The sequence below is a fragment of the Taeniopygia guttata genome, chromosome 3 (assembly GCF_048771995.1).
Source record: "Taeniopygia guttata chromosome 3, bTaeGut7.mat, whole genome shotgun sequence".
In the NCBI taxonomy this organism is placed as follows: Eukaryota; Metazoa; Chordata; class Aves; order Passeriformes; family Estrildidae; genus Taeniopygia; species Taeniopygia guttata.
Window position 1 is genome coordinate 81167813 of NC_133027.1, and position 23583 is coordinate 81191395.

Sequence of the window (23583 nt, forward strand, 5' to 3'; positions counted from 1 at the left end):
TCTTCTTAAAGTTACCCAAGAATTTTTGGAGATCTGCATACAGGTACTTTAAAAACTAGTCCTTTTGTGTATCTCATTTGGCCAGGTCACACTTAACAAGTACCAGTTTATTAGCCTTTGAGAGCATTTTATTAAATCCTCACATCCAACTTCATCAGAAAGAACCCTCATGACATACTTCTACTTCTCTGTGCCCAGACTTGCAGAGTTATTCTGTCACTAATCTTCTGTCTTCAGGGAAACTGCTGGGGGAATATGATGCTATTCACATAAGTAAAGGCATTACAGTCTCTTCAAAAGATACTTTTTCTCTTTAAACCTGATCTACATCTAACTAATCTGGTAGCTATAATCTTTAAGGCTGTGTGGTTTACTCTCATCTACTAGCTCTAGTCATTTCACTACAGTGCTGAACTGCACTAGGAGACTGAAAAAAATGAACCACAACATTAGCTGAGTAAACCGTCACTTCTCAAAAAAGAAAAACTTGACAAATCTGACAGGCTAGTGCAAAAGGAGCATAGAAATCCCTACCAAAAATATGTGGGAGGGAACATATATTTAAAACAGGACCGCCTAATTCGGCTGCTAAATCGGTGTAAGGAGCTCTGTAGTCTGTGTGTGCGGGAGGGAGAGGGAAAGACAGAGAGAGAGAGACAGAGAGGGAGAGAGGAGCAGAGGGAGGGAGCTGGGGAGAGAGAGAGCAATGTGCCTTTCACAGAGCTCGGAGCTTGATGGGAATGTTTGATTAGCTCCTCTCTGAAAGAAAAAAGGTGTCCAGGCCTCCCTCTGCTGCCTGCCTCTCCTTCTCTAGAATAATGTTGGCTGGAGTTTGGGGTACAGAAAAGCTTGGAAAAAAACCCACTTTCATACTGTGTGGAGAAAAGGAATAAAAAGTTGCACACTTCAAGGAAGGTAATTCTGATGTTGTTTTTCTGCTATATTTATTTAGGGGGGAGAGGGGGAAGTTGTGGTTTTGTCTGTTGATAATGGTTAAATATTTTCACTGCTGAGAAACTGTAGGGACATAATGTTTTATTTAGCATTCTAGCTGTGTGCTTAGGATCAAATACCTAAGAAAATGAAGACATAAATGTAGAATGAAACTGTACTTTACTCATATATACTTCATAAAGTAGTTATGAAAGCATTAAGCTCCTACTGTTAAAGTGGACACATATACTCCCTGCCTGAACAGCAAGGGCTTAAATACGTGATAAAGAATGATGTATACAAGCCACACACTAATAGACATTTATTCAAGCCTTCTGTTCAAATAGTTTGTGATAGACAATGCAACTTGTTCCTCAGTTTAAAACTGTTTTGGTTTCAAGACTTTTTCACAAAGTCTTTTGATCAATAGGAAGGTGTGTGTTGTTTCATTAATAAACACTACCTGACACTGGGGAACACTAATCTCCAAGGCACAGAATGGAAAATGATGTGTGTTTCTGTGGTGTGAACTCTCTTGGAAATGGATAGATACAGATGTGTGAACAGTACAGTAGCCTCCATACATCCTTTTGTGCTGAGTGCTTGTTTTGGTGGTGAGGCTCCAAAAATGAATAGCATTGTCAAGCCTGCCACAGCCGCTCAGCTCTCTGCACAGAGATTAGAGTCTTGATAAGTTTCTTTAAAATGTGATTTCTTTCCGACCAGTACAAACATGAACCAAATGCCCCAAGCTAAGTATCAACTCTAGTTTTGTTCCTAGAGTTTATGGGAACTACACCACATTCAGAGCAAAAAGCAAAATTACACATTACAGAGGCAAATCCTTATTAGAGCACACTTTTTCCTCTAACCTCTACAAAATTTAAACAACACATCAAAACAAGAAAACACACACAGAGAAAATTGTGTTTAGATGTTTTTTAAAATACATTTTACTGAGAAAAGACAAGGAGTTGTTTATGCATATAGCTTGTTTTCCTGTATATATCCTGAACTTAAAAACACTTTGTATTTCTCTACACTCAAAGAAAATCTATGTTTTTCTGCTACCATCTTTTTCAGACTTTACTCAGTTCATTACTTGAATGACAGTCGTGACTGATCTCTTTCAGAGATGCAAAGAGAACTCAAGCAAAAGTAACTGCATTAAAACATATTAATTTTCAAATACTGAGTTTGTATCTTATATTAAACAGACTTACTTTACTTGCATGTTTTATTTAATCCTTTGAGTTGCTGGGGTTGTTCTTATTGGGATGACAAAAAGAACTTTCTGTCTTTTAGTTATTCAGTACATAAAAAGTATTTTTTTTAAGAAGAAACTTTGAAAGTACTGCCACTACTGTGTTTCCACCTGTAGTAGTAATGTTATGTTCTTAACTTGGTCTTTAATTGTTCCTATCTTTACTTAATGTAAGACACTACTTTCCCTAGGGTATAATTACAGCATTTACCACTGACTGGTTGAACCAAGCAGTTTTACTAGCCTCACCAGGTTTCCTCACACATAGAATGCAAGAAAGATACTCCACTTGGATTCTCTTTTGTCTAATAAGGATGAGATTCTACAAAAGCCTTTCCTTTAGAGGAGGCATTAACAAGGTGCTCCCTTTTCACCTAGTTACTGACTTTCACAGAAGTAGTAGGAAATTAATTATTACACTCCTTTTTGTCAAAATTAATTTCTAAAAGGGCACTACCTGAGCCACAGTGTGCACTCAAAAGTTGAAAACCAGGCCAATTACTTAATGTGAAATGTCAGAATTATTTATTATTTCTGGCCATTTCTTCTTAGAAAACATTGTTAAAAACAAACCTGATGTTTATGTTACAATGGCAGCAAAAACTTGACTGTATCAGCTCTGCCTGGAGAATTTTGAAATTTTTCCTTTTCCCCTCTGAACCACAAATAAAGCTGTAGTCAGAAAACACTTTGTGCAACATCCACAACTTCTCTAGATAAGCTGTGGCAGTGTCCCAGCACCCTCACAGTGAAGAATTTCTTCCTAATACCTAACCTAGACCTACTCTCTTTCAGTTTAAGTGTTTATAGGTAAGTCATTTAAGGCACCTGGACGAAATGAACAAGAAAAAGTGATAGCTCAGTTTACTACCTGCAATTATGACTGTATTCCTGAAAAAGAGGTGCTGTGGCACTTGTAGACCTGAACTGGGTGGAACTGGCATGGGCAGGGGCCAGAGCAGTGAGCTGTGTGTTGGCCCATTGCAATCGGCTGGGGTGGCAGTGTCTTTTCTGGGTGGGTAATGAAAAACAAAAGTCTGGAATTTCCTGGCTGTCCTGGAGGGATGTTCTGGCTCCCTGAAGCTCTGGGTACACACCAGGACTCCTCCAGCCTGCTGTAGCATCAGCTAAGGTTTAGCTTTCTCATTCAGGGCTCAGGAAGTGGACACTGAACATATAATATGTCCTTCCTTCTGAAAACCTGTCCATCATACAGATCCCATTAATCTGTGCTGAAAAACAGAAACACAGAACTGCAAATCTGATGGTTTGATGTTTGAGTTCTTCTTTTGATAAAAAAAATAATAATAATAGCGTTTATTGTACATAAAACAGGGAGAACACAGCTACAGTAGTCAAAGATCTGCCCTCCACATTTTCTCTTGTGGAGTAGATTTTTTAGTCCAGAGTCGGAGAGAGAAATAGGTGCTTAACACCTACTTAGAGCACTTCAATTCCTCTTTTGAACTTGCCGGGGCACAAGGAGTCCCCTTGTCCCAGCGCTGCCTGGGGAGCCTGCGCTAGCGCTCAGCTGGGACCGGGACAATGCCGCCCCTGTTCTGGGCCCGGCTGTGGCACAGAGACTATAATTATCTCTCTTCTAATGACCAGCCAGGCAAGATAACAGTTTTCATGCTATGTTTAGAAAACAATGTCTTATTACAAATTGACGGTTCATTCGTCCGTAAAAGAGCCTCTCTAACAGTCCTACAGCAGCTGCCACTCGTTTGCATCCCAGCTCCTTTATTTGCTGCACATTTCCCTCTTGGAAAACTTGGGTAAATGCTGCACAGGCAGCGCAGCTTCCCGCTGCCACAGAAAGGCTCAGAAAGGTGCAGAAATGCCCAGAAAATCTGTAGCTTTAGATCTTCCTTCCACACTTTCCTATTGATCTAAAAGACTTTGTGAAAAAGTCTTGAAACCAAAACAGTTTTAAACTGAGGAACAAGTTGCACTGTCTATCACAAACTATTTGAACAGAAGGCTTGAATAAATGTCTATTAGTGTGTGGCTTGTACACATCATTCTTCATCATGTAGTTATCTGTTTAGATTGTATCTCTGTTAGTAAATTAAACTCCGTCTGTCTGTCCTGCCAGAGCCTGCATCGGCCCTGTGAACTCTCTAAGCCCCCAGCCCAAAGGGGCTGCAGGCAGCGCTGTGAGCAGGGCAGGAGTAAAACTGCTTTGTGCAGACTCGTGATAATGCCCGGTGGAAAGCAAGCTGATGCAAAAAGAGGGATGTGAAGGGACTTGTTCAGATAAAACCCCGGAGCATGTATTACTGACGAACTTGTCTTCCAGCACTGTGGCCCATAGACAAGTCAGGATTTACTGAAATTCTGTAGGCTCCAAAGGCATCTGTGGGGTAGCTGCACTGGGCAGCTGCGATTGCAGCTTGTGTGGCGGTAGCTGCCCTTTGCAAACACTGGGGGCTGCCAGGTTTGGGCAGTTCTGGCAGCATGGCACCCATGGGCTAGCTACCCAAGTATTTGCTCTGGGCTCTGCAAACATTCTGCATCTAACTCTGTTCAGGGGCAGCTCTACATTTAGTGCTGAGGGCTGCTACCACATCCTCTGCAGGTGCCCTGCCAACCTGCCAACAGAGCCCGTTCCCTTGTTCTACAGCCAGCTCACCCTCATATCTCTCTTGTCATCTTCTCTGTTCTCCTCTCCAGCAGGACTTAGCTGGGTTACCTCGGGCTGCCTTTCCTCTTTGGGCTCATTTTTCAGTGTCTGAGGCCTGGGAAAAAAAACCAAAAAACAACAGAAAGTGTTGATCGGAAAGAAAATTTCCCAATGGCTTGGAAGCATCAATATTTCTCATGAAAATTCATTTTAATTAACAAACAAACAAACAAAACCACCCCAAAAAAACCCCACCAAACAAACCAAAAAACCTCCACCATCTGCAGCTTTTTCATTCCTTTTTTAAACAGAGCACCCAAATCTATACCTCATTGCCTGGAAACACATTCACATTCAGAAGAACATTTATAACCATCTCTGGTTCATTCAAATTGTTTAGGTTTAAGCAGTTCTTTACATCAGTCTTGCTGTAGTGGCTGAACTGACTTTCTAGTACACATAAAGTCCATCCCACCTTTGCTTTACCTACAGAACTTCAGAGTGCATTAAGAGGTCGATGGCACATTAAGAACACAATCTGTGTCAGTTATCCTTAATGTGTCTCATTCTACACAGCATCCCACAGACACAGATATAAAAAAGACATTCAGCTTGCACTTGCAAACTGTTGCTCAGCCTATCACCTTATAAAATATCTTTGTAAATGTAACACATGTAACACAGCAGCCAACAGCCCTTCAGCTGGCAGCTTGTTTCATATGAAAAAGCACATAATTGCCAAGTGACAGTTACGCATGTGCCAAAAATTTCGGGAAGATTCTGAATGTTCCTGTGTAGCTTCATGCAGTCCTTTAATGTCCCCACCAGGATGATCTGGGGATTCCCAACACCTTCAGGCTTGTACACAAAACTGTGGAAATTTTTACCTCTCAAAAATCACTCATTTATGGGGAAGTTTGGACACAGCCATGTCTGTGCCTCTCAATCTCCCTGCCAGGCTCCTTTAGGGACTCAGAATGCTCCATTCTTTCTTGTTTCCCCCAAATACATCATTTACCCTTCAGCCCATAGAACAGGGGTGAGACATAGAGGAAAGCTGGCAGCAGGGCTGTGTATTCTGGCTGTGGACAACTTCAGTGAGTCACAGCTACAAAAGGGTAAGTACTCCCTGACTACAGGGGTATTTTCGCAGCTGCCAGCCAGCTGAGGATGACGGGAGCCCATCCTGCTTGCCTTGGTGGGAGCCCATCCTTCTCACCTCTTTTGCAATGCATCTTCAACACTCGAAAAATTTGTTCTTCTGGGCTTGGTTGAAGAAGTTTTAGGACATGAAGCACAGGAAGAAAAAGGCTGTTTGGAAGTGAGGCTACATGGGAAGGAGAGGAGTGTCCAGATGAGGCGGGTGAGAGGTTAGAGAAGTTTAAAGTAGTTTCAACAGAGCAACTTCATACAAATGTTATAAGGGCATATACTGACATTGCATAAGTCATAAAAGCCTACTAAAACCCTGTTTTGGAGAAAGCCTTTCCACCAAATTGCATCTCAAAATATGTGGTAAGTTGGGACAGAAGCTCTGTCTTTAGTGATCTACATCTTCTATTCTTGTTGGAGAAATCTGTATGTAGAAAGAAATACATAGGTTAGGCAATAATTAGATTTGAAGTAGAAACTCCTATGGTAATCTCCTAAAGCCAAAATTCAAAATTCCTGAGCATGGAAGTGGATTATGCAATACTAAGGACTGTAGGCTTCATTTGTTTTCAAAACAAAAGACCACAAATTACAAGTTCCTGCTCCCAGGCCATGCGGTTTCCCTTTTTTATCTTGGTCTCTCAGATACAGAATCCTGTGATCCATCTCTATGCAAAACCAGCAGGTTTTTAATACTCTAGTATGCAAAATTAGTAGAACAGTGTTAGCCTGGTTCTGAGACACATTTCTCAGCAATTTCTGGCTGCATCTACACTGTCACTGTATCCAGGACTGGGCTCTGAAGGTCACTTTCTCTGACACCAGATTTTCTAACTCTTCATTTCCCTTCCAGGGCACTCAGATACTGAGGAATGTAGTTTTGGAAGCTTAGATATTCCTCATGTCTGCATGACCCATATGTTAGAGATACCACTCCTGCCAGTTGCCAAAGGTTGCCAACACACATGCCATAAGGCTGCACAGCTTGGCCCTTGCTGTGTCCTGTCTCTCACCAGCAGCTCCACCAACAGCATGTCTTCAGGAAACCAGCACAACCCATAATAGCCTCATTTATAATGCTGGCACTCATTCAAATCCATAGCTCGCTTTCCTCCCAAAAGCAGCTTGGAGCCCTGAGATGTCTTCTTCAGTCATGAAAAAATTTAAATGCTACTCACAGAGCCACGGTTTTCAAACTGCTCCCCAGAAGGGCCTCATCAGGTGGGAGATGTCAGCCTGAGTGCACCTCTTAGGTGGGTTGCAGAGCAGCACCAGCTGGGGGGGATACAGCTGGAACCGCCTGTAGCAAAGCCAAAGCAGCAATGACCACTGCCTTGGGAGGGTCGTGGGCAGGGCGGCCATGCAGAACATCCTGGGATGTGGGGTGGGACATCCTGGCCCTCAGCAGCTGACCCTGCAAGGAGGCAAGGGAATTGGAGGTCCTAACAAAGCAGCAGTAGAAGACCAAGGGACAGAAGGTAGTTTGGGGTTGTTTTCTCATTTGCCTTTGAGAAAAGGGAACAGTCTCCCTTGTTGCACAGGTTGGTTTTGTCTAAACTAAAGGTATCAGAAAGATATTTAACTGAGAAGGCTTGGAGAAAAATATAAAAGTAATGCAGTGAGGAAGAAATAATATTTTTTAAAAGTACAAAATATATAAAGGAAAATGTTATGCAGTGCAAGGAGCATGAGACTATAATTTTTAAGAGACTGCAAAATTGAAATTAATTTCTTAACTTCAGTTTACTAGTTTCTGCCACAGAAGTGAATTTCACCTTAGCTTTATGAAATGCTTTCTACATCATTCCCGTGCTTCCTGATTTGTTGAAGACCTTTTGTGAAAGATGCTTTCTTAATCAAGTTGTCATTACTAGACATAAATTAATTTCATCACTTCCTGCCTTACTTCCAACAAGTGCCACATGCCAGGGTAGTTCCAGATTTTTCTTTTTTTTATCTACTAATGTTTTCTGCATCCTTACCCAGCCAGTCCTTGGCTTTGGCATGGGACATCATTAGTAATACAACTTGTAGGAGACCCTGGATCGATGAAAGTTTTCTGTGAGCTGTTGTATAAATTTACTAGCATGCTTAAGGATGAGTTTGGCTTTTGATCTAGACATATAATTCACTTTTCTAGTAAAGGGTTATGTGTAGCTTTAAGCAGAGAGTAAACATCCTACAGGTTCTCTAAATTTCTGCTTCTAAGTTTCCATCTAAAAAAAATGTTGTTTTGTTTGAACATGCTACAGAAATTCCAAAACCATCCCCAGGGTTATGTGCAGTTTTTTCAGTGCCTTTAACAGAAATTCTTTCCTTTTAGACTAAATATGTACCTTCAGGGGAATTCTGACACACGACACTAATTCTTAGTTTGCAGGCAGCACAATAGCATGGTTACTCAGTGCTTTTTATTGTGCATCCAATCTGAGAAATCATGTATTGCACTTTAAAAAGTCACTTTGTTGTTTAAACCATTTTTTTGAAATAGAAAATGGCACATTTTCTAAAAAAAAAAAAAAAAAAAAAAAAAAAAAAGAAAAGGAAAGAAATGTGGCCATAAATCTCATGCTACAAAGCTAGCACAGCCCTCTGGCACTGCTGAATTGCAAGTACTTTCCTCTGCCTTCTGTTTCTTGGGAAAATGGCAGTGCTGGAGATTGATGGCACCTGACTGGGGTCTGAATGATGTTAAGCAGAAGTAATAATCAGATTAGAAAAAGTTTGCCTGAGAGTGAGGGGGGCAGATATGTGACCAGACAAAAGCCATGATGGGGAGGAGAACAGAGGGAGGAAGCTTTCTGGACAGGGATTCACAGGATTAAGCTAACAGCATTTCCCAATGAGGCGTGAAAGCTGTGCATCAAAATGAAAAATAATGCATAATACATTAGCAGAAACCAGGAAAGTACAGTGTAATGGCCCCCAATGAAATCATCATCCAGACAGTCCAAATTATATTTTCTCTGTGGGTGGGTGACATATTCTAAATGTATCTCTTCCTTTGCTGGAAGGGGCAGGTCAGAGCAACATAATTGATGGCTTTCTTGCTGAGACAGATGAAAATGTATAATCATTGCAGTTTTATTTAAGCTCTGAGAAAGGTCTGGCAAGTTAAGTCACACTGTAGTCTTAAATAAATTACTTTCCTCTGAAAGAGCTCTGTGGAAAGTAGAGAAGTCATCATCGCTGTTACTTCCACCTTATGTTTTAATTTCAGGGCATTGCATGAACACAAAATGAGTACTGTTTGCATGTTTCTATTTGTCTCTAAGTTTCTGGGTATATCATCTCTTCATTATACCCACCTGAATGAGAGCTATTTTGATCTAAATTCCTCTTGCCAACCTGCATATAAACATTTGTTCAACCACCTCAGAAAAAAATTACTCCTGTGCCCAAGGTGCAACTTAGGCAGAATTCAGACCTCTGAATCCACCCATACCTCAATGACTTGAGAGTGACTTGACAGGCACCCCGCAAGAGGTACTGGCTACCAGCAGTCCCCACAGCCCTCTTGTGAGTCAGAAACCTCACAAAGCAGAGGAGGCACCATTTAAAACATTATGTGGCAGCCACAACAACCAAAGTCTTGTAATAAGAAGCAAGTGGTGAGAACCCTTCTTCAGGGATAACTGTCCACGGCCTCAGAGAATTTGGACCCATGTTTTTCTCATCACAGAAGAAGTACCCCATCATCAGACTTCAGGGCACAAAAGGTTGGGAGACCCCAATTTTCTGTGACAGAGAAGGACCCATGTGCAACCACTAATTACAAACATGGGGTCAGAAAGAAAGCAAGGGAGGAGGAGACCGCCTTGCCACTTGCCTGGGAGGAGAGCCAGAGCCTCCCTGCCTCCTCTTCCCCACCTGAATGTGCAAGCCATGGGGCTGCAGCAAGCAGTGGCTGCCCTGGAGGTGGGGGACCACCACTGCCCAGGTGTGGGACTCACATGGCTTTGGAAAGTATCTGGCAAATAGGCTGTGGCTACTGTGTCTTGGAGGCAAAGGAGTATAGTAATGCAAAGACTCTTCAAGGTCTTCTTCAAAGAACAAGCTGTCCCCAGGCCCAGACACTCCTTTAGTCATGGTTCCTTTGTTCATTTTACTAGACACACAACTGCTGAATGTGTAAAACAATGCTTCTTACAACCCCTCCAACACAAGGGAGCACCTGCAGCCACAGATGCCTGGGTTTCCTTGTTGGCTTTCTGAGACACAGGGTAATTAAGCAGAGTGTTCTAGAGTGCTCTGGAGCTCAGGAAGCATTTTGGGGCTCTTCCATATAAGAAAGAAAACAGGTGAGCATTCACTCACCTTTTCTTATTGCAACAGGTGATGAAGTCTATGATATTTTTAAATTCCTGGATGCACATATTCTATTTCATACCAGACAAAGATTAAAGTCTACCCTCCCATGCAGATAAGTTCACCTCACAAAATAGCATCTTGGATCTTACATTTTGTGACTTGGCCTGGTATACTTACAGGTCAATCTAAGTCTCCAAAACAAGCTATAGCAATCAATTCAACCTTTTTGTCTCAGCAAACCTCAGTACCTCCAGTTTTTTTAAGAAACAGCCACTTAGATACTTTTTGTTATGTACAGACTTTCAGAGCAATGCAATGCACTGAGGGTACATAACTTCTGACAAGAAAGGAGGTGAAACTAAATCATATGTGGCAAGTGCTAGTCATATCACCTGGTGTGCTCCAAAACAAACAGTTCTTGCACTACCAAACTAGGTACAATACCATGGGTGCAGAGTATGAGCATGAAACAAAGAAAGGGTTACATAATAATAAAAATAAAATCTATTAAAAAAAAAAAAAGAAACCTAAATTGTTTTCCTCTAGAAGATGATGATCAGCTCTTCTTTATCTGAATCAGTTTACTCACACCTACACCAAGACCACTTGATTTTCCCCATAAAGGGCACATATTTAACTCAACCCACAGTGCTTTGAGATCCTGCTGCTAACTCCATGCTACTTGTTCAAATAGATTTCAGACAAAGTCCACTTCTGTTTTTCTTTATGGTGCCAGAGTTGCTGAGATATTAGAACTCCTTGAAAAGGGAAACAATAACGCACACTATTGTGGTACAAAGAGAGTATACAAATTAATTTCTGTGGCACAGGAGATTACAGGAGATAAACTGCTTACTCCTGCAGAGGCAAAGCACATGGCACTAGCAAAGAATTTCATCTTGCACGTGGAACGGACAGCAGTGCCTGACACCAAAAATCAGGGACTTAAAATCTGCACTTCCTCCAGAAAATGTTGCAGTTTGCCATACAGTGACAGTTATGTGCATTTAAACCATCTGTTTGTTGGTAGTGTGTAGCAGCTCTCTCAGATCTTTATAAAAGTCAAATTGCTAATAAAAGGTCAGTATAAAAATCTTACTTTATACAGAGAAAAAATAGCTTGTTAATTCTCTCTCTTCACTAACATTCAAGAGTTTTCAAATGTTTGTGGTCAGGAAAAAGTAACCAACATTTTTTCAATTAAGGCTTTGATTTTAAAAGGTAAAATATCAGCTGCATTGGGAAACACTGAAGGAGATACTCCTTACATTTGTACTTAGCAGGAATTGAAGCACATATTAATGAAATGCCTATGAAATAGCTTCTCTGGCATAAAGGTAATTTCTGTTATGACAGTCTGAAAGATTCAGATGGGAAAATGTACTCTGATAAACAGAGATCCAACATACAGTTTAAGAGATTTAATAGTGTGTAGTCACTACTTCCCAGTTCTGACTAGGACTGTAAATACTGCCTTAATAGAAATCTGATTAAGAGAAATCTCAGCAAAACTTATGCTCCAGACTAATACAAAGTATAAACTTTTCATTTTGTTTGATTGGCATCTATTCACTTTGTAAAGGAACAAAGAAAGTACAGCTTTGCATTTAATAGCAAAGTATCATTCTTGATCTACAGATAAAACATCCCCAAACTTCTCAGAGGATCTACACAGACTACAGTTTCTTGTAAGCATGGATTGGAGCCCTGCTTTCCCTTCCCTTCCCTTCCCAGAGAAACAAAAACACCCACTGCTTTTTTCCAAGCTGTTGCTCCCTTTACCAGCCTGAAGGAGCAGATGCCATGCTAGTGCACAGTACAGGAGATCTCACACAGCTTAAATCAGGTGACACCCTAGGCCCCAAATACAATGAATGCACACAGACTTCCCACTGCAGAAAGCCTGGAGCTTCTATGCCTGATACTTAATAGTCAGCAATGTAAATCCTCCTGTACATTTCCCCATGTGACAGCTCAAGGTCTGAAGGCCAGGACCACCCCTTGGAGTATTGTCACCAGGGCTGTGTCACAGGATATTCTGTGCATTTCTCCTGATATGCCAGTGCCTAAAGTGGAGATTAATATAGTGGCAAAAACAAGTTTCTTTACTATTATACTTTATTTCCATGAGAATACTGGCACCAAAGATACAGAGTCCACAGTAAGATGTTTTTCTGTCTAGCTGTGACAACAAAACTGTTAAGTAAATCTAACAACCTTGTCTAAGTGCTTCTAGTACCTTTCTTACTGATAAACATCTGTTACTGTAGGTTAAAGCATATGCTGAACCCTGCTGAACCCCTGACAGGCTTTAAGTCTTAAATCCTTTTTGATTTATTGGCTTCTTTCCACTGTGAATTCATAATCATTTAGGAACAAAAGCCTACTTTCTGCTGCCTTGAAGAGAAATGCCCACCAGCCAAACAGGCAAAGAATACAACTGCAGTCAAGCCTAGGGTCCTGCTACCCAAGAGGACTGGGGTGGCTCCTGGAGTGGCTGGCCATGCCCCAGGGAAAGTAGGGCTGGGGGACAGCAGGGCCTTCAGGAAGGAGTGGGAAGTCCTGTGCAGCCCTAGTGATATAGGTGGCTGCACATTTCGTAAGACAGGAAAAGTGAGGCAGTGTTGGACTCTCCCCACACAACACACAGCAGCCCACCATGAAGCCAGATTTTACATGGGTGCTTTACCATCTCAGACCTCTTCCACTCTAATTAAACTGGTGATGAAAAGCATCTCAGCACCAATACAAATACTGTCAGGAAAAATTCACACAGATCTCTTCGACTTTAAATAAAAATGCCAATGCTGAATTTATTCAGCATTGGCATTCCCAATATTCCCAAATGTTGGGAAGGCTCATATTAAGATGTCTTTTGCAAAGTCTAAGCCAGTGTCAGTACAATCTTTAATGGTGCATGGTAGCTCTGCAAATGAATTGCAGCTCTTATTCTGCCTCTTCTTTTTCTGTGATTGACCTAAAGTGAAAATTAATTGAAGGGGAGAAATTGTTTTATACCTCTGATGTGTTAGTGTGTTGAAACATAAAAGGGAGGAGAAAAGCATCTGAGCTCAGTTTCTCTGAGCACTCTTCTACATCTTGGTGCTATTTCTTCTAACAGCTTCACAGTGGAAATATACTTCACTAAATGCTTAAAATGGCTTTTTCTACAGAAGATGAGCAACTCTTTTTAATAGAAACTAACCATGAGAGCAGAATATCACCACTTAACTGCTCTTGCTGATATGACTTGTACAGCCTGGGGTCATCCCCACTACACTGCCTCTCATTTTTCAGAAAGACACAGTGACTGTGTTGAGCCACTTTCCATATCCCCCAGATTCAATTCAGTGACTTCTGAGAAATCTCTGCCACTTTCAGCTTTAGCAGCCTAGCAGGAAACTTCTTCAGGGAGATCACCAAGAAAAGACATTGTGCTATTAGGAAGTGACACTTCCTAATGAGGACTCGGTGTGTCCTGGCACTTGAAGTTCTCCAACTGTAGCACAGAAGTAAAAATCAGAGGTGGATCTGCTCTATGTAAAAAGAGATATAAATTATGTAGACCCAGAACTGACTGAACTCAGTTTAGATTAGCATGCTATTTTAGTCATCCTCACTCATAACATGTGGCTTGCTTGAAAAAGAAAAGCAATTAAACTAAAAATATGGGAATATTTTATATGAAGGCAGAATGCAGATTTTTTTTTCTCTTACTCTCCTTATCTGTCTTGTTCTTTAAACTTCTTTCTGAGGTTACTAAAGCCCTGCTTTTGAGTATATGAATTGCCATGTGAAATCAGATGAAATCTGCCATTTTTCCAGGAGGCAGATATCTTGCTTTCCCTGGTCATACACAGCTTTAACATTCTTATTTAACATTCATATTTTCTTTCTGAATAGCTAGTTCTTTTTTTTTTTTTTTAACAAGTCTTTCCACTTGTAAGCATGTAATAAATTTCTCTGAAGATCAAGTTCATTTTGATCCTTGAGACTCTCTCTGTTCAACAGACAAATATATTCTCCTTTTCAGACTTTTTGCTCTATTTGTCAAACATTATGTAGTACTTTAATGACTATGATTAACTATGAGTGCCCAACACAGGATTCCCTCAATAATCATGAGTTACTAGCAAAAGCAGCAGGTGATGCTCAGGAGGGGCTGAGAGGGGTTATCACTGATAAGTTTGAATTCTTGTAGCCTGGCCAAGAGCTTCAGGGATGGCAGAGGTCATTAACCATGTATGCAGACCCAGAAAAAAATGTTTTCCAGATGTTCTTACAGAATCTTCTTAATCTCAGGTGCTCACATCCTCAGAATCCTCACACATCCTCAGAAATGGAAAGAAACCAGTAATTTGGCTCACAATTGATGGAACAATTGCAAAATACTTCACACATCTTTCAGGAGTAAATGGATTTGTTTGTGTTCCCCATATCTATGTGAAATTACCTGATGTGCTTTGATGTGCAGAAAACATGATTCTTTGATTATTTCTCAGAAGAGCAGTGAACAGATTTGAATAGATGTCAGAACATGTCCATGTCCATCATGGGCTCTCCTGACACTGGCTTCTGAAATAAGTATGTGAAATTTTGGTTTCTGGAGCAAAAGACAAATTTTGGAGAGAAATAAAAATTAGTCCATGGGAGTGTGATAGCCCAAATACCACCTCCTCTGGGGATATCAGTTGTTCTAAAAAGTATGATAAGAGGATGCAGTATGTGAGGACTGTGAAAAGGTGAAGAAGAGCACACTGTCCCTCTGCCCCCACCATTCCACTGTCATTCCAGTGTCATCTGCAATACCTCCAAATGCAGCCTGATGTACTCTTCTTTTCTTTTTCAGTGCTCCTTAGCAACACATCCAGATTTTGCTTTACTCACCATGAAGGCCACAGTTGTTGCAACCTTCTTTGGTAAGTACAGTTGATGTGCTGCAATTAGTAGTTTATGGGTTTGTACTCTCCCATCCTGGATGCCCAGTGGTTACTGACTAATTCTCTTCCCTTTGGACTCCATGGCTGATGAAGCTCTCAGTGGCAGGTGTAAGCCTTGGCACAGCTTTTCAGAAACACAATACACAAACTTCTTGATTTTGGCATAGAAAAAATATTAATTACTTGCAGAGATCTCCAAGTATATGACCAGTTACATGCAATCCATATCAGGTGGGCCTGAAAAATGTCTGTAATGTAAGGATTCTTTCTAAAGAAAAATCAGCTATTTCAATTTTCCCTGTTCCTGTTCTTTCCATGAACAAGATGGTAACAAAAGGTTATAAATATGTCTTATTTTCTTCTCCTTGGCGGTCAGACAGGATCTCACTTTTTGGGAACATGTAGAAACTCCAGAACTTGCAATTCATCTTACATGAACACTCTGGTTGTGATATTCCCAGGCAATATTCCCTCTAGCTGTTATCTTCAAGTCTGTCAGGGCAGTTGTTCTTAGTTCAAATTACAGCAGTCTATGTAGTTCTTCTACAGAAATTACCAGATTACTTTCCCCATATTAGATTACACTGCAACATTCCAAGTAGTTGAGATATTGCACTTTGTTTTCTACTCATGCATTCATTTTTTTTTTTTAATTAACTACAATTTTGCCATGGTTACACAACTGTACTGGTGACAAAAGGCCCAAATACTGCACCTATGCACTGTCACTTCAGACAGTGTGAGACTGCTTTAACTTTTGAGCAAGTTCTAGGTAGTTAAGTCTACAAACTCTCTGCAATCGGTCTAGGGGGAGAAAAGCATAAAAGAAGGAAATTACTTCTGTTGCATATTCCAGTAAGATTAGTTTAAGGATGGATAAAAGGATCAGCTGACACATCATAGAGAGTTTGAATTCCCTTTGAAAACTCAGAGAAGGGAAAGGTGGATAGGAAAGTCAAGATATTTGTAATGAAGTTAGCAATTACCCATGATACAGTGCTTATAAAATAAGCAGAGAAAATAGAGATTTTGTATGTCATCACTTAGCAAGTAAACATAACATGGTAACCTACATGCATATATTGGGATATAACTTTTAATGTAACGTGTAAATATGTCTCTTACACTTTTCAAATCATAATCCTGCTTACTGAAGAAAATGAGTGCCCTTGCTGGGACATGCCACCCTAGAACCTCACACAGTCTGTAATGCTGCCCAGTATCCCACACCTGCTGCCACCAGTGAGTGAAATGTCACAACACAAAATTACAGAATAACCTTCCCAAATGGTTATTAAGAAGAATCTTTGACTCCTGAAATTCCTAGTTGCTTTATGCACAGAGCATATTGTTTCATTAGCATCCCTATCACACTAATTACAAAGAGTTCCCACTGCTTGTGGAAATATTTTTGTGGTTTTCTGGACCACATGGACTCCATGGCATCTTTAGATAGTGAGTTCCATAGATGAATGTGTGAACTGAACTGATCTTTAATCCCCTTCAGAGAACTTCCCCACTGCAGATGTCATCTTGACTGCAAAGTTAACCATCAAGTAGAAACCTAGATGAGACTGAGAATATTCCTATTTCAGGTTTCCAACCTGTTGATTAAAATTTAAGAAATCTCATGCAGAGAAGCTTGTGGTTGATAACTCACAAGCTGATGTTGATAACCCACCTTTTTCCTGATACTATGTTTATTTGTTCTAGGTGTGTTTCTCACATGTACATACACAGCCAAGGAAGCCACAAAGAAGGCAAAAAAGGCTAAGCTATGTAAGTGGTCTCAGTGGAATTTTTGGCTGTTTTACAGCAGACATGTCCAGTGCATAAGAAAGGTGCAAAGTAAGATTATATTCTGGTAACTCTTCTCAATTGTCTAGAGTCAATGGCATTCTATATTAGCTAAAAGATTCTTTTATTGTAAACAAATCACTGAGTAAAATGTGTGCTACTTAACATTTGTAAAGGGAAAATTTTGTAATTCACTACTAAAATGTGTCTTCATAAGTCATTAGGTACCACACAAGGACCAAAGCAAGCACTAAGGTTTTCAGAGAGAGAGAGAGAGACATAAATATGTGAAATGGACCAGCTGTAACACAGGGCACATGTAGCTGATTAGTGTAAGACAAGTGATGCATTTTGTGTACTAGGATGTGTAACTTTCAGCTATTCTGCTGCAGGAGCATTTCTGTCCACAGATTATTTTGCTCGTGTAGCTGCCAAACAAGCCTGCTGCAAGGTTGTAAAAGCACATTTAAATCCCTTGTTCAAAGTAAAAGTTTTAAAAATTAAATTAAAACACAAAGTTTTAAAAATTAAGGGCAAGATAATGGGCTGTGAGTTCAGCCTGACATAAAGAGAAAACAGAGCTACATAAGCACAGTGGGAGGCTTGGGAAGCATCCCCACCCCCTCCTTCCCACATGTTAACCACCGTCTGGGTGACTACACTTCCTTCTCTCTCCAGCGAAGTGTCATAACAGGTATTTCCCTCAGAGAAGCAAACACTGAAGGTCAGAAAACCCCACAGGCTTCTTTATTCCATCCTTAGTTACTGCCACATCCCTTGGTATAGGGGTTATTATGTGTTATGTTGTAGATGGAGAAGACACAGATGTCTTGCATCTCAAAGCCATTGAGACTCAGCCATGAAAGAATTGAATCTAACACCAAGATTTTGCACTCACAGATGTACCCCAGATTGATTGTGATGTCAAGGCGGGGAAGATAATCAATCCAGAATTCATTGCAAAATGCCCTCCTGGATGTCAAGATGTAAAATACCGTGTTTATGGCACAGACATTTATGCTTCTTTCTCCAGCGTCTGCAATGCTGCAATTCACAGGTGAGTAAATTGAAATGAGTGAGGCACTCAGACAAAACTGTCATTTCAGTGCAGGGAGCTTCTGACTTTTCAAATTCTTTAGGGCTCCCACTTCCTTGTAGGGTTGATTGCAGGCTGCTGTAGAAAACCTGAGAGAAAGTCCTTGTGTGATGGAATGGATCCATCCTCATAAAGTGCTGTCAATCCTGTATTCCTATAGAAATTAGTTGTGTTTGAAGAAGTTTCTCAGCCTTTGGAGAAGTGTCTTGAGGTTTCCAGATCTCTCATTCACGCATAACAAATTACTATTGTACTATTATTATTCAAGTGGAAGATAGAGATGGAGCTGCTACTATTAATAAATCTTCAGAAAAAAATAGGCATATCACTAGTGATGAATACATATGACTCTCATACTTCTGGGATTGGTTTGGTTCTCTGGGTTTGAATTTAATTGTCTTTGACATCAAAGACTGAGTAATATACTTTCCTGCTACATAAAAGGACACTGCACAAGGAAATGAGTAACATAAATTTTGTAGCAAAAGTTTTTCAGAATTTTATTAGCCAAGTAAAAAATGTGCATAACATTCTAACAGAGAATAACTGCACTACCAAAACACACTGCAGCTGGAGATGGGATGCACAGGCAGGATATATCAAAATACGCAGCAAGTTCTAAAGCCTGATTGACAGCTTGACTTAGTTTGGAGATATTTGAGCTATTGCTGTGCTTTCGGGCTGTGAAATACCTGGGATCTCGGGTACAGTGAAGGCTTTGGGACTCCCCCCCCTTGCCTATGCGCTGCTCAGGCTCAGTGAGGCGCCTGTGTGCGCGCAGGGCTGCCGCCTCCTGGCGCTGGGGAGATGCCTCCAGCCGCCAATTGCTCCCTCCCATCCCAGTGCACAATGGAAACTGCCTCGGCACCCAGAATTAGTCCCAAAGGGAAGCTTTAAAACACCGGCAGCAATGCTGCAATCTCCCTGCAGCCTGGTCGGCTGTATTATTACAGTGAGGGTTTCAGTTTTTCTCATCTGCCAGCTGGTTTTGGCTTTGTTAGCTTAGTGTTGCAATTCCATCAACGGTGAATTTCTTCTCCATAGATTTATTTTAACAGCAGCTTGTCACAATTACCAGAGCAAAATACACCTCTGACATACTCTTCGATCCTGTTTGCTGCCCCGTACTTATTTTCCCACCTGGTCATTACTGCCAGTCCTACAACTCCCCTACAGCTGCAGTTGCTTCCTGGTTGACTTGCTGTCCTAGTGATGCCAGAGCAGACTGCACACACTGAAGGTTTTCTGTTTGTCTGTTTTATCTGTTTAACACACATGTTACAGTGTGTGTTAAACACCGTTTGATGTGCACCACACCTGCACTCTGCCAGATTTTCTGCATTTTCCAGCAATATTGTGTCCAGTTTACTCCAGGCTGAGGTCAGAAATGTGCTTGGATTTTTGCAGAAAACACATACCGAGACTCAAAGAAAACACATTCTGTCACGTGCTTGGCCTGAAAACTCCCTTGAGAACCTCTTCCTGTATCTTCAGTCATTCAATCAAGCTTGCAGGAATTGTAAGAAAGGCAGTAGCTTTTTCCTGTGTGCAACTAGGTCAAGCTTAAACAGAGGACCAGCGAATCAGTGGGAAGAGCAAACAGATCCTGACAGCACTTTGCAACAAACTGCTTTTCTTTATGTGGAAGGAGCACAAATATTTCTTAGCAGCAGGCTTAGTAGTAACATCACAGCCCCACCACCACCCCTGGTGTAAAGGTAAAAGGAAGCACTTCATACCTCTTGAATCGTAGAAGGGTTTTGAAGGTCTTTGTGGAATTTCTGCCCTCAGACCTATGTTTCCTCCTTGCAGCGGTATAATTGACAACACAGGTGGGAAGGTTCTCGTCCAGAAGGTCGCCGGGCATTCCGGTTACCGCGGGAGCTTCTCCAATGGTGTCCGGTCCCTGTCACTGCCACGCTGGCGGGAGTCCTTCCTCGTGTCAGGTACCATCCTGGGGTGGGGCACTCCCCCCCTGCTCCCCACCACTGATTGCTTGTGGGAATCCAGGGCTTCCCTCTGGCTGCCCTGGAAGGTCTGGAACCCTGGCAGGGGGTCAGGAACCCCCCTGTACAGAGCCCCCAGAGACACTGTCTCTGATCTCTGTCCATGGAAAAGAGTTTTCAATCTTACAAGCTCTGAGTGTTTGATATAAGTAATAATTAAGTGTGCCATGGGTGCAACAGTAAAATTTTAGGATTCTAGATTAGGGGTCCAAAGGGGACAAGATGGAGGAAACTGGATGTGTCTTGTCCTTTTTATCCTTCTTCATGCCCTCCATGTTTCACTGTAGTGTTGGCATTTTTCTATTGGTTTAGGCTGGGGACACACTGTTCAATGTAGATGATAGATATTGGCACATTATTGTAAATATAGCACAGGTAGTTTCTGGTATATAATGTTTGTAACATCCCACTGAGGGGCAGAGCCCCACACGCTGCCCTGCAGGACAGACCTGCGGCAGGGCAGCAGAACATGTTAGAGATAAGCAAGAATAAACAACCTTGAAAACCAGCACAGACGAATTACGACTTCTTCTTTGGCAACAGGGCAGAAAGACAGAGACTTTCCACAATCTCGGAATCATCAATACCTCAGATTCTGACAGCTGAGCAGCAGTGGGCAGAGGGGGAAGCAGCCTCTCATGTCACACACCTGGTTATCACCACAGGCCCACCCCACCTAGCTTTGGTAGGAACAGTGCATTTGGGACACTTCTTGTTCTGGGCTTCCCCTGCAGCCTGCAAAGAGACCTGCACCCTGCTAGGGATGTGCCCAGTGCAGGGGGTGATGGCTGCCCTAGACTGAGCCTTGCAAGGCACCTAACTCCAACTATTGATGCATAAAATCTACTGCTCTTCACCCTGGAAAGCAGTGCTGTTGAGGAAACTGAAAGGCCTCTTGGCCATTTGAAACATCCTCACCCTGCACCTGAATTTTTATCTCCTGAAATGACTTCAGACTTATGTCAAACCCCATATAGCCCTACTGTATGCATACAAACACTATATTAAGCCATTTGACTGGTGCATCCCAAGTATGTCAGGAACTCTCTCCACCTCTGTTAGCCAAATAGTTTTGATATCTAATCACTGCAGGTAAAGCCATCTTAATTTAATGCTCATTCATTTTTCCTCCCCATAGTATAGATAGGAACTCACTTGCATTTACCAACTAAATTCACAATTTTTTTTTTATTTTTTCCAATTAGACCCTCTTTACACCAGATTCAGATTATCTTAAAAAACCTACTTGCACTCACTCTACCTTTGTGAAAGAGGTTTTACTTGACTTTGCTTTACATAAAAATTCTAAATCTAACTTCTTGATACAGTTCTTGCCAGTCTGCACTGTTGGAGGTTTAAGATAGGTACAACCAACTGATGTTAATTAACTGCATCATTCCTAGAAAAATCAACAGCTCAAACAACTGAAGAGCTACTAAAAAGAATGTTCTGTTTGTGTGAAAATCTGTGGACAGCAAAAGAGGTCTCAGAAACTGACCAAAACAAACTGTCATCTTAATTTTGCATTCATGTATTTGGATGCACTTTTTCACAGTAGTCTGCCATGGGTATACCATATTATGAGAAGGATTTCTTTTGGATGAATAGGAATTTCCTGGAATAGCTGAATGGCTACTTGTACTTGTTGCAGTTTTTTTTCTCCAGCAGACAGCACATTGTAATTCTGGTGCATAAGTGGGAAATAGGATTTTTTTTTTTTTACCTCAGCAGCTGCTCAGTTGTCATCCTGTAAAACTGTAGAAATTCTTCCATGAAACTGTAGGAATTTTTTATTTATGATAATAAGTCTTTATTCTTAATTAATGAGACACTATAAAAGAAGATACAAGAGAAAGTTACAAGAGCATATCAAAGATTATGAGAAACCTGTGTATGTGTAGGCATGATGAGATTTGTCCCTTGTGCACACTGAGTGCTCTCACTCATGACAGTAGAACTCTTAATTTATAAACTACCTTAAATGTAAATCTGACATATCATATAACATACATACTGTATTTTATATATGAACAGGAAGAAAACTTTCACTATACCTACTGAAAATGTGAGAAATTTAGAATTTTAGAGAAATTTAGAATAGTAAAATGAGGAAGGCTGTGCTACTCATCTCAGCAGCCTGAGGCTGAATGCATACAGATCTCCTTCTCAGAAACAGAGCAGCTGAGGATGGATTTTTTATGATCATGAGTCATAAAAAGCCAGAACTGCATAAAGCATTGCCCAATAAAAATATAAAGTCACCTAAAGCATTAATTTCAGGATGGCTTTAGAGCTTTAGAACTGAGTCCCCTATTCTCCAGCTGAATTCTCTTTCATCAGACCAGACCTATGTGCAATACTGTACCCTGGAAAGGTGCCAACAGCTTAATCCTAGTTAGGATATTGTCACCGAGTTTGTGATGTTTAAATTGTGAATGAGCATCCACACAAAAGAGCACAGATGAGGAATCCTTGGGGGACCCAGGGTATAAAGTGGCATGATTTAGGGGCAGTGGAGAAAGAGGTCTGTCCTCTTTGATTAAAGCAGCTAGCACACCAGGAGGTATGCAAACGCTTTGGTATTCACTTTCAAGCACTGAAATGCCTTGGCACTCAGCTGAATGACTCCATTCAGTTTAGTGGCAGTTTTGCAGCTAGTGGGTTAAGAAAATAGTCCTGAACTTCTGGGTTTGCTAGTCACAAATAAGTGTGAGAGGGTGAACAGCCACTGCACTATAGCAGCCACCATACCATAGCTTGTATTTCAATGGCCAAAGCTGATGTTTTCAGCCCACATGAAAACACATTTTTAAGTATGTTAAGCAAACTCCAACCTAGATGTAACTTTTTCTCAATAGTGAAAAAGAGATATTACAATTGCCCTAGAGAGCAGGGCCACATTCAGGTCAGGCCTTAGGCCTACCTCTTGGTCACATATAGGATGCAAATTGCTGATGACCAAAAATCCCAGAATCCTCCCCCCCCAGCTGGTGTATTTTCACAGCAGCAGGTTTCAGGTTTGCATCAGAAATCAGTTTAGCACAGAAATATAACAAATTAAGATCAGATTATCATACTATTGCTGCATCCATGTGTCAACTGCTCATACTGACAACTCATTCTCTGTTTGGGATACAGGAAAGCATTTAGAAATCATCTGTGATCTTGTAACTTTTCTGTCTTTCTACCAAATTAGCAGATCTCCCTAGCCTTTCTTGGCTCCTGATCCCATTTTTAGCTCAGAGGGAAGTGGATGTGAAAACCTGCTGCCCTTTACGTAAACCAGCTTCAGTGAGAAAAGCCCAAAAGGCGAGAAGGAAGCTCTTTCCACTTTGTCCACGCATGATAACTTACCAGCTCTGGTCTTTGGTGGATCAGTGTTGACTTTAGTGGAGCTGCTCTCAGCTTTTATCACTAAATGAGAAATGGAATAGCTTTTTACATCATTACCTCATTAG

The 23583-nt window shown here is 41.1% G+C and overlaps 1 protein-coding gene across 4 annotated transcripts in view; it reads left to right on the plus strand.

Annotated features, from left to right (window-relative positions):
- Window positions 1-592: 592 nt before the first annotated feature.
- Window positions 593-23583, plus strand: part of VIT (vitrin) — a 54374-nt gene continuing 31383 nt past the window's right edge. The window contains exons 1-5 of one of the 4 annotated variants that reach the window (XM_002193765.7): window positions 593-915; window positions 15136-15205; window positions 16940-17005; window positions 17924-18080; window positions 19932-20065. In XM_002193765.7, coding sequence (XP_002193801.2) covers window positions 15175-15205; window positions 16940-17005; window positions 17924-18080; window positions 19932-20065 — 388 coding nt within the window. In that variant the 5' untranslated portion in view covers window positions 593-915; window positions 15136-15174. The remainder of the gene's footprint in view (window positions 916-15135; window positions 15206-16939; window positions 17006-17923; window positions 18081-19931; window positions 20066-23583) is intronic. The other 3 variants (XM_030268457.4, XM_030268455.4, XM_072927193.1) reach the window with 3 other exon arrangements.